Here is a 15,123-nt window from a genome sequence, read left to right on the forward strand (position 1 = left end):
ATAACATTCCCTGCAATCAGGGAGTCCCACAATGTGATGAGGTGTTGTTCTGCTAATTTGCAGGTAGTCTCACTCTGGCACGAGACCACGGACTGACATGTCGGTATGAGAAGGGGGAAGGGAATTGAAATGGGTGGGTACCGGGAGATCCCCGCTATTGTGGTGGACAGAGCCGAGGTGCTCAGCGAAGCGATCTCCCAGTCTACGCCCAGTCTTTCTGAAGTAGAGGACACCACAACGAGAGCACCAGATGCAGTGGATGACTCAGGTGAAGCAAAGGGGGCCCGAATGGTGGTGAAGAAGGAGGTGAAGGCACAAGTGATACACTTCCTATGGTCACGGTGACAGGTGCCAAGAGGGCGATTGGTAGGAAGGGAGGAGTGGATGAGGGTCCCTGTGGAAGGCGGAGAGGGGAAGAGGGCGGAATAAGTGTCTGGTGGCCGGATCACATAGTAGGAGGTAGCAATGGCAGAGGCTAGTGGGATGAAAGCTGAGAACAGGGGTATCCTGTCCCATGGGAGTGGAAGAGGCCAGGGAAGTTGTGTGGGTAATGTAGGATAGATGGGTGTGAACAGAGTTGATGGTGGTCGAGGGGAAGCCACGTTGTTTGAAGAAGGAGGACATATCTGATGAGTTGGCATGGAAGACCTCATCCTGGGAGCAGATGTGATGGAGACAGTGTGTGGTAAACCACTGCAATGTATAATTATCTGGGCGAGCATGCCAATTGGCAGGTTGGGCCTGTGGTCCCTCCCCACAGGCTCCTGTATAAAGGCGGTTGTTCCACAGCCCCCTGCAGCTCAGTGTGGGACAACCAAAGAGTGGGGATGTGCTATGTTCTCAAGTGAATTAAAGCCTATTGGTTTCTCCACAATAGTCTCCTGAGTGATTGATGGCGCATCACAGTAGAATTGAGGGAAAGGAATAGAATCCTCACACTCTGGCCCTTGTGAGGATTCAGTCATATGCAGGTTCCACTGCTCCGTGACCCTTGATGCCCTGGCTAATCACAAACCTATTAATCTCTCCCTTAAATACTCCCTGATGACCTGACCTCTACAACTGCCTGTGGCAACAAATTTCACAGATTCTCCATCCTCTGGGAAAGAAGTTCTTTTACATTTTAAATGTAAACATACAGTCCGTGCCGCCCAATTTATACCCCATTAACCTACAACCCCCAGTACCTTTCGAACGGTGGGAGGAAAGTGGACCCCCCCCCCACCCGGGGAAATACCTATGCGGACCCAGGAAGATTCCTTAGAGACAGCGCACGATTCGAACCCAGGCCCGATCACTGGCGCTGTAAAGGCATGGCACTAACCGCTACACTAACCGTGCCGGCCCCGCATCTCTGCTGTAAGCGGACACCCTTCACTCCTGAAGTTGCGCCCTCTGGTCCTCCACTCTCCCACAGCTGACATTCAGCATGGTGAACAGGAAATTCTGGCCCACAGGCCTAAATACCCCAGTGTAAGCAACAAACTACCAACTCTGCACCTCTTTGGAATGCGGGATGAAAGTACAGCACCCGGACAAAACCCACGGGGTACAAACTCCTTACAGGCAGTGGCCGATTGGAACCCAGGTTTCAGGTGCTATAATGGTGTTGCGCTAACTTCTGTTAACCGTGCAGTGTTCTCTGATCTTTAACGCTAAGTGAAGACCGCTCCAACCTCGGAAAACAGCTTTATATTAGTTCAGAATAATTGTCGCTCAGTCTTACTCTGTTGGTCTGCTCTTCGGTTCAGCTCATCAAGTGCTTCCTTCGCCAGTTTGCTCTCGCCTAACGTCAGTGCATATGCTGTAAGGCTCAGGGTATAGTTGCTACTCATCCCATCTCGTACCTTGCCTTCGAGATATGAGATAGCTCCGGTTACCTGGTCGAACATTTTCTCCTAGAAGAAACACTTCTGGAAGTTAGTCACAAGGCAGGGTTTTAAACAAGAATGGTTAGAGATAGGAGTAGAAATAGGCCACTCAGCCCATCGTGTCCATCTTGCAATTTAATCGTGAGCTGATCCATTTTCTGACAAGCCCATTTTCCGGCCTTCTACCCATGACCTTTGATGCCCTGGCTAATCAAGAACCTATCAATCTCTGCGCTAAATATACTCAATCATCCGGCCTCCATGTCTCTCTGAGGCAACAAATTCTAAATTCACCACCCTCTGGCTGAACAAATTCTTCCGCATCTCTGTTCTAAGCGGATGCCCTTCAGTCCTGAAATTGTGCCCTCGTGTCCTAGATTCTCCCACCGTGGGAAGCAACCGTTCGCCATCTACCCTGTCCACGCCTTTCAACATTTGAAATGTTTCAATGAGATCCCTCCCTTGTTCTCCTAAATTTCATCAGATACAGGGCTTCGCATAGAGGCTACAGACCATGTACTGGTAAATTGGATTAGTGTAGGTGGTTGGACAAAGAGTCTGTACCCACTGAAAATCAATGCTTATTGAGGTGACCCATCTCTTTGCGATCAAGAAGAATTAGCACAGTTTCTCCCTTTACTGCCTGACCACAAGTTCAAGTATATTGAACATTATAGCACAGTACAGGCCCGTGTTGTGCTGACCTTATACCCATACGAAAAATGAAACCCTCCCTACCTCATAACTCTCTATTTTTCTTTCATCGATGTGCCTGTCCAAGAATGTTTTATGTGCCCCTATTGATCCACCCTCCACCATTATCCCTGGCAAGGCATTCCAGGCACCCCACAACACTCTGTGTAAAATAAAATTACCCTTGCTGTCTCCTCTAAGCTTTTCTCCCTTCACTTTGTACAGATGTCATCTAGTGTTTGCCATTGCTGCCCTATCTACCTTATCTTTTTGTTTTCTTTGGCTTGGCTTCGCGGACGAAGATTTATGGAGGGGGTAAATGTCCACGTCAGCTGCAGGCTCGTTTGTGGCTGACAAGTCCGATGCGGGACAGGCAGACACGGTGGCAGCGGTTGCAGGGGAAAATTGGTTGGTTGGGGTTGGGTGTTGGGTTTTTCCTCCTTTGCCTTTCATCAGTGAGGTGGGCTCTGCGGTCTTCTTCAAAGGAGGTTGCTGCCCGCCGAACTGTGAGGCGCCAAGATACACGGTTTGAGGCGATATCAACCCACTGGCGGTGGTCAATGTGGCAGGCACCAAGAGATTTCTTTAGGCAGTCCTTGTACCTTTTCTTTGGTGCACCTCTGTCACGGTGGCCAGTGGAGATCTCACCATATAACACGATCTTGGGAAGGCGATGGTCCTCCATTCTGGAGACGTGACCCACCCAGCGCAGCTGGATCTTCAGCAGCGTGGACTCGATGCTGTCGACCTCTGCCATCTCGAGTACTTCGACGTTAGGGATGAAAGCGCTCCAATGAATGTTGAGGATGGAGCGGAGACAACGCTGGTGGAAGCCATAGGTGATGCCGGTAGAGGACCCATGATTCAGAGCCGAACAGGAGTGTGGGTATGACAACGGCTCTGTATACGCTTACCTTTGTGAGGTTTTTCAGTTGGTTGTTTTTCCAGACTCTTTTGTGTAGTCTTCCAAAGGCGCTATTTGCCTTGGCGAGTCTGTTGTCTATCTCGTTGTCGATCCTTGCATCTGATGAAATGGTGCAGCCGAGATAGGTAAACTGGTTGACCGTTTTGAGTTTTGTGTGCCTGATGGAGATGTGGGGGGGCTGGTAGTCATGGTGGGGAGCTGGCTGATGGAGGACCTCAGTTTTCTTCAGGCTGACTTCCAGGCCAAACATTTTGGCAGTTTCCGCAAAACAGGACGTGAAGAGCTGGCTCTGAATGGGCAACTAAAGCGGCATCGTCTGCAAAGAGTAGTTCACGGACAAGTTTCTCTTGTGTCTTGGTGTGAGCTTGCAGGCGCCTCAGATTTAAGAGACTGCCATCCGTGCTGTACCGGATGTAAACAGCGTCTTCATTGTTGAGGTCTTTCATGGCTTGGTTCAGCATCATGCTGAAGAAGATTGAAAAGAGGGTTGGTGCGAGAACACAGCCTTGCTTCACGCCATTGTTAAAGGAGAAGGGTTCAGAGAGCTCATTGCTGTATCTGACCCGACCTTGTTGGTTTTCGTGCAGTTGCACGATATCCAACTACCTTATCTATGCCTCTCATAATCTTGTAGACTTCTATTCAGTCATGTTCTTCAGTCCAAAAAGTCCCAGCTCTGCCAAACTTGCCTCATAAGACTTATTTTTCAATATAGGTAACATCCTGGTAAATTTCCTCTGCACCCTCTCTATAGCTTCCACATCCTTCCTGTAATGAGGTGACCAGAACTGAACATAATACTCCAAGTGTGGCCTCACCAAAGATTTATAGAGCTGCAACATCACCTCACGACTCCTGACGAAATCCCCCAATTATTGAAGCCCAGCATCCATGGGCCTTCTTAACCAGCCTACCAACCTGTGCAGCAACCTTTGATCTGTGGATTTGGGCCCCAAGGTCCCTCTGATCTTTCACACTGTTAAGTATCCTGTAACCCTGTACTCTGCATTCATTTGAACGTCCAAAATGCATAACCTCACACTTATCTGGATTGAACAACATCTGCCACTTTTCCTCCCAACTCTGCAAACTGTCTATATCCCGTTCTAACCTGCAACAACCTTCAACACAATACCTCCAACCTTCGAATCATCTGCAAACTTACTAACCCATCCCTCTACTTCGATGTCTAGGTCATTAAAAAAAAATTACAAAGAGTATGGGTCTTAGAAAAGGTCCCTGAAAATACAGTAACAGGGATGTTACGAACAGACCAGTTGACATCTAGTACATGGTAAAGCAAGTAACAAACAGTACAACGGGGCAAAGTTGCAGAGTTACAGAGGGTGATCAGTTAGCACAGAGTAAATGAACTATTACTTTACTATTGTGAGGTTCGTTCAGGAATCTGCTATCAGCAAGAAACTGTCCTTTGAATCTAGTGGTTTTGCATTTCCCACTCATAAATCTTCTTCCTGATGGGAGGAGGGTAAAGCGAGTGAAGCCGGGGGTGGGATGAGGCATTTAATAGGCTGACTGCTTTTCCAACACAGTGGGAGTTGAAGATGGAGGGGACAGAGTATGAGAGTTTGCGTACGCGTGTGTGTGGGGTAAAAGTGTATATGTATGTGTGAGAGTGTGTGCATGTGTGTGTGTGAGAGTGTGTGCATGTGTGTGTGAGAGAGTGTGTATGTATGTGTGAGAGTATATGTGTGTGTATGTGTGAGAGAGTGTGCATGAGTGAGTGTGTGCGTGAGAGTGTGCTTGAGAGTGTATGAGTGTCAGCATGTGTGTGTGAATATGGGTGCGCGGGAGTGTGTCAGTGTGCGTGAAAGTGTGCATAAGAGTGTGTGGGAGTATATGTGTGTGCGCGAGATGTTTATGAGTGTATGTATGTCTGAGAATGTGTGTGTGTGTGTGTGTCTGAGAGGGAGTATGTGTGTATGTGTGTGAGGGTGTGTGTCTGAAGGCCTGAGCTATCTGTAGTGTATTTTCAGTGTCCTTCAAATGTGCAGACTGCTGCATCGGGTACGGGAAACGACACAGGAACCTTGTGTTTCTGGCCCTCCAATAGGGCCATCAATACGTAGGCCGTGAGAGTGATCGGACCATTCTGTCCGCCCTGTAGCTCTGTATGAATCACTTGTCCCGGCTCCAGAAACTCGCCACTCTTTGTCTGGTGTTTCAGTATCCAGGACATGACCCTGTCCAACACATTCTTGTCGATGTAAAGAAATTCATCCGCCTGTAAGAAGCACCTCAGTACAAAGGCCGACAACCTTAAAAAAAAATAAAAATGTGTTACTCACACTGTGCACGCTTCAAATCAGAGCTCACTGGGCACTGGGACTGAGGCACCCCCTGCAGCAAGACTGACTTTGCGCAGTCAGTTTGTCAGAGTTCTTTCTACACTTGCAGTGAGTTACCAGTGATTAGAATCTGGCCCACAGGTAAAGAATCTCGGTGGGTTGGTGTAACGGTGTTATAATGACAGCAATTGGGACAGGGGTTCAAATCCCACGCTGTCTGTGAAGAGTTTGTAGATCCTCCTTGTGCGTGCAGGGGGTTTCCTCTGGGGGTTCCGGTTTCCTCCCGCCGTCCAAAATGAACCGGGGGTGGTAGGTCAATCGGGCGGCACGGGCTCGCAGGGCAAAACGCCCTGTTATTGTGTTTTTTATCCAAACATTTTTTTTTATTTAAAAAAATTGTATGCGATATTGTGGATGTACTCTGACAATAAATTTAAACCATATTTTGAGAAACTCTACTGACTTCATGAAGTCCCCAATGACAATACACAATCTTTATCAGGCCTGGGTCAGAGGATGAATTTCCTCTGTACTCCCTCTTGCAAGAAAGGAGATGGAATCTCTGGGATAAATTCCAAAGTCAAACATTATGGCCTAAGGATAAGGAGGGGAAGCATTTAGGCCTGAAATGGGGAGAAACGTTTTCACTCAAGAGAGTTGTGAACCTGTGGATCTCCTCACCACAGACAGTTGTTGAGGCTGGGTCATCCAGTGTATTCAGAAGGGAGTTGGATGTGGCCCTTGAGGCTAAAGGGGACGAGGAATGTGGAGAGAACACAGGGATAGGGGACAGCGGCTGCTTGATCAGCCCTGATGGTATTGAAGGTGTACATACAGTGGTACTCAACCTTTTCCTTTTCACTCACGTACTATTTTAAGTAATCCCTGTGCCATAGGTGCTCTGTGATTAGAAAAGGATTGCTTAAGGTGGGATGTGGGTGGAAAGAAAATGTTTGAAAACCACTGTTCTAATTCTCCCTCATTGACTTGTTATGTGCACGGTTTCAGAGCTCCAAAGGAAATGGGCCAACGACCATTTTTCTCAAGCAAAATATTTCAGTCACAATTGGGTCCAGAGCAGTGATTCTCAACCTTCCCTTCCCATACACATTCTACCTTAAGCAATCCCTTACTGATCACAGAGCACCAATGGCATAGAGATTACGTAAAGTGGGATGTGAATGGAAAGAAAAAGGTTGAGACCCACTGAGTTAGACGATATGTCCTCATCATCATATTTTCAGACCAGTCATTGTTCCTAAATGAACCTGCCCTTTTGTGTGGTGTAGCCCTGCAACTTGGACGCATGTCAAGATTCAATGTATAAATACCCTCAATTTGTTTAATTTTGTTTGCCAAGAGACTCAGACTAAGATTCAATACATTGTTCCTTCTTCTCCATTACTCAACATCTAAATTATTTTACTCCACAATATATTGTGGAGTGAAATTAACAGTGGAGGATCTGGCCCTGTGGTTCTCAACCTTTTTCTTTCCACTCAGATCCCACTTTAAGTAATCCCTAGGCCATCGGTGCTCTGTGATTAGTAAGGGATTGCTTAAGGAGGGATGTGAGTGGGAAGGGAAGGTTGAGAATCACTGCTCTAGACCCAATTGTTACTGAAATAATTTGCTTGAGAAAAATGGTCATTGGCCCATTTGCTTTGGAGATCTGAAACCGTGCACATAACGAGTCCATGAGGGATGATTAAAACAGTGGTCTTCAAACTTTTTCTTTCCACCCGCATTCCACCTTAAACAATCCCTTACTAATCACATGGCATCGATGGCATAGGGATTACTTAAAGTGGTATGTGAGTGGAAAGAAAAAGTTTGAGAACCACTAGGGTGCAAAATTACGAGAGGCGTAGATAGGGTGGGAAGCCAGTAACTTTTTCCCAGGACAGCAATGGACAATACCAAGTTTAGGGGAGTTGTCAGAAGTATGTTTTTGGTAGGTTGATAAGGAAGTTTGGGAAGCTGGGCTTCATTAGTCAGGGGATTGAGTTCAGCAGTCATGAGGTAATGGCACAGCTCCAAAAAATTCTGGTGAGACCACACTTGGAATATTGTGTCCAGCTCTGGTTGCCTCATTACAGGAAGGATGTGGAAGCTGTGGAGAGGGTACAGAGGAGACTTAATGGGATGTTGCCTGGATTGGAGAATGTGTCTTATGAGGCAAGGTTAGAAGAGCAGGGGTATTTCTCTTTGGAGCAAAGAAGGATGAGAGGCAGAGAGAGGGTGGATAGCTAGCTCCCTCTTCACAGGGCATCAGTAGCAAATACAAGGGAACATCTGTATAAAGAGATGGGAGAAAAGTGTAGGGGAGATGGCAGGGGTATGTTTTTTTTAAAACTCAGAAAGTGGTGGGTACCTAGATTATTTTGCCTGGGATGGTGGTGGAGGCTGTTACAATAGGGGCATTCAAAAGACTTGTAGTTGGGCGCACACTGGGCATTCAAAAGGTCCTTATATTTATGAGAAGTGGCGTGTTATGGGTGTGAGGGAGGGAAAGATTAGATTGTTGTGGAGTCAACACAACATCGTGGGCTGAAGTCCCTGTACTGGGCTGTAATGTGATGAATAGTCTAATCCTGCACCAATTTTCTAAGATTCCATGATTTTGTGATCCTTGGAATAGTTCCAGGTCCAGGTAACAATCAGAATGACTGGACAATTTCCTTCAGAAACGAGAAGGCTGAGGGGTGATGGAAACAGAAAGTGCTGGAGATACTCAGGCAGCAACCGTGGAGAAAGAATCAGGACCGGGGTTCAAATCCCACATTGTCTGTAAGGAATTTGTATGTTCTACCTGTGTCTGCATGGGTTTTCCATGGGGGCTCTGGTTTCCTCCCACCGTTCAAAACATACCAGGGGTCTAGGTTAATCGGGCGCAAATTGGGCAGCATGGAACTCATGGGCCGAAATGCTGCATGTCTAAATTTTAAAAACCATTTCAGATTTTAGATCATTCTTCAGAACTGGAGAGGGATATAACCTGGTAGAGAAGGTTTAAAGTTACAGAAGAATTTGGTCAGCTAAGTATAGATGAGCCATTCCCAAGAGTCCGAATTGACACGTGCAATTTCTACGAAAGCTCAGATCTCAAATCTCCCAATCCTCTCCTTTATCATTCTGCTCTGTCCACGCCCTTGGCTCAGCTTTCATTCCTCTCTCCCTTCGTATTTTGTATGCCAGAAGGCATGGACAGAGTAGATTTCTTGTCCTTCACATGGCAAAAGACTCTGGGCCAAAAGGGCACAACTTCAAGTTTGAAGGGCACCCACCTAGAACTGAAATACGAGGGTATCCATTCAGCCAGAGGTTGGTGAATCTGTGGAATACTTTGCCACAGGCAGTTGCGGAAGCCATGCCATTGGGTGTGTTTAAGGCAGAGATTGGTAGGTTCTTGATGAGCCGGGGCATCAAAGGTTATAGGAAGAAGAGCTGAGTGGGAGAATGGATCAGCTCATGATTGAATGGTGGGGCAGATTCGATGTGCTGAATAGCTTATTTCTGCTCCTATTTCTGATGGTCTTCTGGTCAGATTCTCATCTTCCCCTTGCTGGTCACAAAACACTAATCCTCAACAGACCTGAGAGCTTAATTACAGCTGTTCCATTGTCATGCAAATATTTTTTTTAAATTTGAATTTCAATTTAAATTTTAAATTCAGACATTCAGCGTGGTAACAGGCCTTTCCAGCCTACGAGTCAGCGTCATCCTACTTCGTCCCCATTAACATACACTCCCGGTACGTTTCGAACAGTGGGAGGAAACCGGAGCCCTCCGGGGGTGGGGGAAATCCACACAGACACGGGGAGATCATGCAAACTCCTTACAGCCAGCACCGGACTCGAACCCTGGTCCTGATCGCTGGCACTGTAAACGAGTTGCGCTAACCGTTACGCCACCCGCACAACGATTGACGCTCTAAATTTTTCTCGCTAGCTGTATTCTGATTACGCCAAGAAACAAATGATTAAGCTTCTACACAAAATTATAAATATAAAAGGAGAGGTTAACAGTCTGTGGTGATCCCAATCTGATGCCATTTCATTAAGCTATTGGTACTGCATCTCTGTGTATGGCTGGCCCGCCTCCTCCCTGTAACTCCTCCCCCCAGAATTCACCAATAAAGGCAATTACGCCCGAGTCCCTCCCTCGGAACGAATCCTGGAATTTGGACAGCAGCAGGAGCAAAGTCCAGTCTTCTGGTAATAAAAGCATGTCATCTAGTGACTCCAGTCTTTTGATGTTATAGAGATAGTGTATTACATCCCAAGATCGTGTTATATGGCGAGCTCTCCACTGGCCACCATGACAGAGGTGCACCAAAGAAAAGGTACAAGGACTGCCTAAAGAAATCTCTTGGTGCCTGCCACATTGACCACCGCCAGTGGGCTGATAACGCCTCAAACCGTGCATCTTGGCGCCTCACAGTTTGGCGGGCAGCAACCTCCTTTGAAGAAGACCGCAGAGCCCACCTCACTGACAAAAGGCAAAGGAGGAAAAACCCAACACCCAACCCCAACCAACCAATTTTCCCTTGCAACCGCTGCAATCGTGTCTGCCTGTCCCGCATCGGACTTGTCAGCCACAAACGAGCCTGCAGCTGACGTGGACTTTTTACCCCCTCCATAAATCTTCGTCCGCGAAGCCAAGCCAAAGATTACATCCATTATTTTGCAGGGATCTCCTGGAGATGAGGCAGAGGAGGTTCGCCAGGTTTGTACTGGAAATGAGGGGTCAACTCATGAGGAGAGACTGAGCAGACTTGGTTCAGTAAGATGAGGGGGAATCTTACAGAGACTTAAAAAATGATGCAAGGAATAGATAAGATAGAAACAGGCTTGGCATAGCAGTCAATGCCAGTGACCGGGACGGAGATTTCAAATCCAGCACTGTCCATAAGGAGTTTTTGTGTTCTCCCCGAGTCTGGGCGGGTTTTCCCCGAGGGCTCCACCGTTCGAAACGCACTGGGGATTGCAGGTTAATGGGGCGTAAATTGTGCGGGACAGACTCATGGGCCGAAATGGCCTGTCCTGTTTACCATGCTGCATGTCTAAATTAAAATTAAAAATTAAAGCAGAGGGGTTGTTCTTTTCTGGCGGGTGAAAGCAGGACTAGAGAACATAATCTCAAGGTTCTATGGAGTAGATTTAGGACAGAGATGAGGAGAAACTGCTTCTCCCAGAGAGGAGTGAATCTGTGGAATCCTCTGGCCAAGGAGGCTGCATCTTTGAATGTATTTAAGACACAGTGAGATGGAGTTTTGAAGAATTGGGAGCAGGCGGGTAGGTGGAGCAGAGTCCATGACCAGATCAGCCATAATCCGATTGAATGGCGGAGCAAACTCAATGGACTCCTATTATTATCGGCTGCCTCTAACTCCCCACCCATTGCTTTTGGCAGACCACAGACCTCCTTTCTGCAGGTATCCAGATCCACCTGAACCCCTTCTTACCCCCTCTAGATTTACTTGGGAATGACTGGTGATGTGGAGTTGCTCCACTGTTTGCAGTGGAACAAGAGGGAAGATAGGGCTTGAGGATGCCCAGCCTTATGTTGGTTCCTACTGGAACAGGATTCGAGGTCAAACACAGAGGGGTTACAGGAACAAAGTGGAACAGAGGGGATGATTAAGTTCTGGACACCTCACTACAGAAAGGTTTGGGAAGCTATGGAAAGGGTGCAAAGAAGATTTACCAGGATGTTGCCTGGATTGGTTAATGTGTCTTAATAGGCAAGGTTAGCAGAGCTGAGGAACAAAGAAGGATGAGAGGTGACTTAATAATGGTCTGCAAGATTATGAGAGGCACAGATAGGGTGGACAGCCATTACCTTATTCCTAGGGTGACAGAGGACATCTGAACAAAGTGAGGTGAGGAAAGATCACAGAACATGTCAGAGGTAAGTTTTTTTTTACAAAGAGTAATGAGTGCTTGGAATCCATTGCCAGGGCGGAAGCTGGTACAATAAGGACACTTAGAAAACTCTTAGACCAGCACATGTTTGCAAGAAAAATAGAGGGTTAATGGGTGTGAGGAAGGAAGAGATTGAGTGGGATTAAAAATATAGGTCGATCTTACTTAAGTGGAAAGCTGCTGCCCTGCATACTCATGATCAGTGGTTACTTGACATCATGTCCTGTTCGAATATGGAAAAGATTTCTTATTCAATGAATAATTCAGATATAAGATTCCAGATGTAATGAGGGTCATTTAATGACTCACTTTCTTACTTTATAATTTTTGTCCAATTTAATTAAATTGTTCGACTTGTATCCTTTCCATGTTTTTATCCTTTTTTTTTCTACCTTCGTGTTTCCTTTAATATTAATCAAATTATGGCATTTATGAATTACTTTTAAATTCTAGGCATTGCTCCCTGGATGGAATTTTTTTTAAAAGACTATGGGAGGAGGACTTTCAACGGCCATTTTCTGAAACTACATGGAATTGTATTTTGAAGTAAATGGTAGGGACTGTGAAGGCACGAAATACAACTTCCCAAAAATTGGAAAGTGTAGGACATAACCAGAATATATATTTTGAAATGACTGCATTCATCTTCTCTTTGTGCCCGACACTCATTATTACAGTTTAAGGTCGAACACGTTATACATTTATCACATTTAGAAAAAAAAGATTAGAATAGGATTTAGCCCAGTGGTTCTCAACCTTTTTCTTTCCACTCACATCCCACTTTAACTAATCCCTATGTCATCGGTGCTCTGTGATTAGTAAGGGATTGCTTAAGTTGGGATGTGAGTGGGAAGGGAAGGTTGAGAATCACTGCTCTAGACCCAATTGTTACTGAAATATTTTGCTTGAGAAAAATGGTCATTGGCCCATTCCCTTTGGAGTTCTGAAACCGTGCACATAACGAGTCCATGAGGTACGATTAAAACAGTGATTTCAAACATTTTCTTTCCACCCACACCCCACCTTAAGCAATCCCTTACTAATCACAGAGCACCGATGGCAGAGGGAACTTCAAGTGAAAGAAAAAAAGGTTAAGAACCACTGAACTGAAGACAAGGTCCAAAAATTGGAAAGAGAGGGACATAACCAGAACATATATTTTGAAATGACTGCATTCATCTTCTCTTTGTTCCCGACACTCATTATTACAGTTTAAGGTCGAACACCGGGCCCACGTTCCAAAGTCCAATTGGCTAAATTCTATTTTAATCTCTCTTCCAAATGTGACTGAAGAAGGTTCACTGTATAATATGTTTTGGTTCTGTCTTTCTCTTTCCAATTTTTGAGAAGGGGTATTTCATACCTTGCATTTAGTTTCTTAACATTGCCTTGACTCCCAACCCTTTTAGCACTCTCTGTGGAATAAGCGGTCCAAACGGGTCTGACTCTGCCTGCTTCACAACCCCATGGAGTTCCCCTCACCTCTCTTATCGCTGGAAGGGTCATCTTAATGAGATGGAGAGATATCGCCCCTCCCACTCACACTCAACGGTTACCTGATATGATGGCATGACTAAATTTGGAAAAAAATTAGATGTTCCTCCACTGAAATGAATCTTATGGGGTTACTTTCTCAATTATTTTCAAAATTGTAAGATTAACTAGTTTTTGTTTTTTTTTTGACGCCAATGTTTACCTTCATTTTAAATTATTGTTTGTGTTAAGCCAGTTGGCCTCTGAAGGGAGGGGATTGAATTAGATATTTAGTCTAGTGTTTTTTCAAAATCTTTTTATTTAATGTGACATGGGTTTCAATATTAACTAGATTTGTTAATACTTTATTTTATTGTTATGTACCTAAGGAACATTGGTTCTCAGCCATCTTCTTCCCACTCACATCCCACCTTAAGTAATCCCGAGATTAAAGTGGGATGTGGGTGGGAAGGGCAGGTTGAGAATCACTGCTCTAGACCCAATTGTCACTGAAATATTTTGCTTGAGAAAAATGGTCATTGGCCCATTTCCTTTGGAGTTCTGAAACCGTGCACATGACGAGTCAATGAGGGACGATTAAAACAGTGGTTTTCAAACCTTTTTCTTTCCACCCACATCCCACCTTAAGCAATCCCTTCCTAATCACAGAGCATCGATGGCATCGGGATTACTTAAAGTGGGATGTGAGTGGAAATAAAAACCATTGGATTAAGCCAATAAAAATACTGGAAAAGATATTAATCACATACAACATCTGGCAATGCTCTTGGGCCAAGGGTTTGAGCTTTTCTCTTTTTTTCTTTGTCTTAATTCATTTTTTATATATATAAAACACCATTTGGAATACGAATTACGCATATGATTTACAACTTATTGCATTGAATGTTTCGATAATTCTATATAATTATCCATATCATTTTATTGAATTATATTTGCTGCTCGTGTCCCAGATATCTTAAAGTGGGAGGGACAGGAGCCAGAGGTCGTGGTACATGTAGGTACCAATGACATAGGGAGAATTAGAGAAGAGGTCCTAAAAAGTGAGTACAGGCAGTTAGGTAGGGAGTTAAAAAGAAGGACCGCAAAGGGGGTAATCTCTGGATTACTCCCTGTGCCACGTGACAGTGTGAATAGAAATAGAATGAGGTGGAGGATTAACACGTGGCTGAAGGGGTGGAGTAAGGGGCAGGGTTTTAAGATTCTGGATAACTGGGACCTTTTTTGGGGGAGATGTGACCTGTACAGTAAGGACGGGTTACACTTAAATCCCAGGGGGACCAGAATCCTGGCAGAGGTATTTGCTAGGGCTACTCAGGATCCTTTAAACTAGAATGGTTGGGGGGAGGGAACAAAATAATACAGAGCAGTAAGGAGAAGGTTAGAATGCAAACAAAGAAAGTTTGTAGTAAGTATTTGAATATGGATGGGCAGGTGATAGAGAAGGGAAATGCTCTGGAAGAAGATGAAGGGCAATTGGCAGGAAAAGGAAATAATGTTATTATTAAAGATGCGGGAAAACAGGGATTAATAATTGGGAAATCCCTGAAATTCATATATTTTAATGCCAGGAGTATTGTAAAAAAGGTGGATGAGCTGAAGGTGTGGATTGATACTTGGAAGTATGATGTGGTAGCGATTAGTGAGACATGGTTGCAGGAGGGATGTGATTGGCAACTGAATATCCCTGGGTTTCGTTGTTTTAGGTGTGATAGAGTCGGAGGGGCAAGAGGAGGTGGGGTTGCATTGCTTGTCAGGGAAAATATTACAGCGGTGCCTAGGAAGGATAGATTAGAGGGCACATCCACGGAGGCTATTTGGGTGGAACTGAGGAGTAGGAAAGGAGAGGTTACACTTGTAGGGGTGTATTATAGACCACCCGGAGGGGACCGAGACCTAGAGGAGCA

The 15,123-nt window shown here is 45.4% G+C and overlaps 1 protein-coding gene across 1 annotated transcript in view; it reads right to left on the minus strand.

Annotated features, from left to right (window-relative positions):
• The window catches only part of cd109 (CD109 molecule), a 490,209-nt gene that overhangs the window by 40,766 nt on the left and 434,320 nt on the right, over window positions 1-15,123 (minus strand). The window contains exons 25-26 of the mRNA XM_069930693.1: window positions 5,540-5,768; window positions 1,727-1,898 (exon numbers count right to left, since the gene is read on the minus strand). Of these exons, the coding sequence (XP_069786794.1) occupies window positions 1,727-1,898; window positions 5,540-5,768 (401 nt within the window). The remainder of the gene's footprint in view (window positions 1-1,726; window positions 1,899-5,539; window positions 5,769-15,123) is intronic.

The sequence above is a fragment of the Narcine bancroftii genome, chromosome 4, assembly GCF_036971445.1.
Source record: "Narcine bancroftii isolate sNarBan1 chromosome 4, sNarBan1.hap1, whole genome shotgun sequence".
NCBI classification, from domain to species: Eukaryota; Metazoa; Chordata; class Chondrichthyes; order Torpediniformes; family Narcinidae; genus Narcine; species Narcine bancroftii.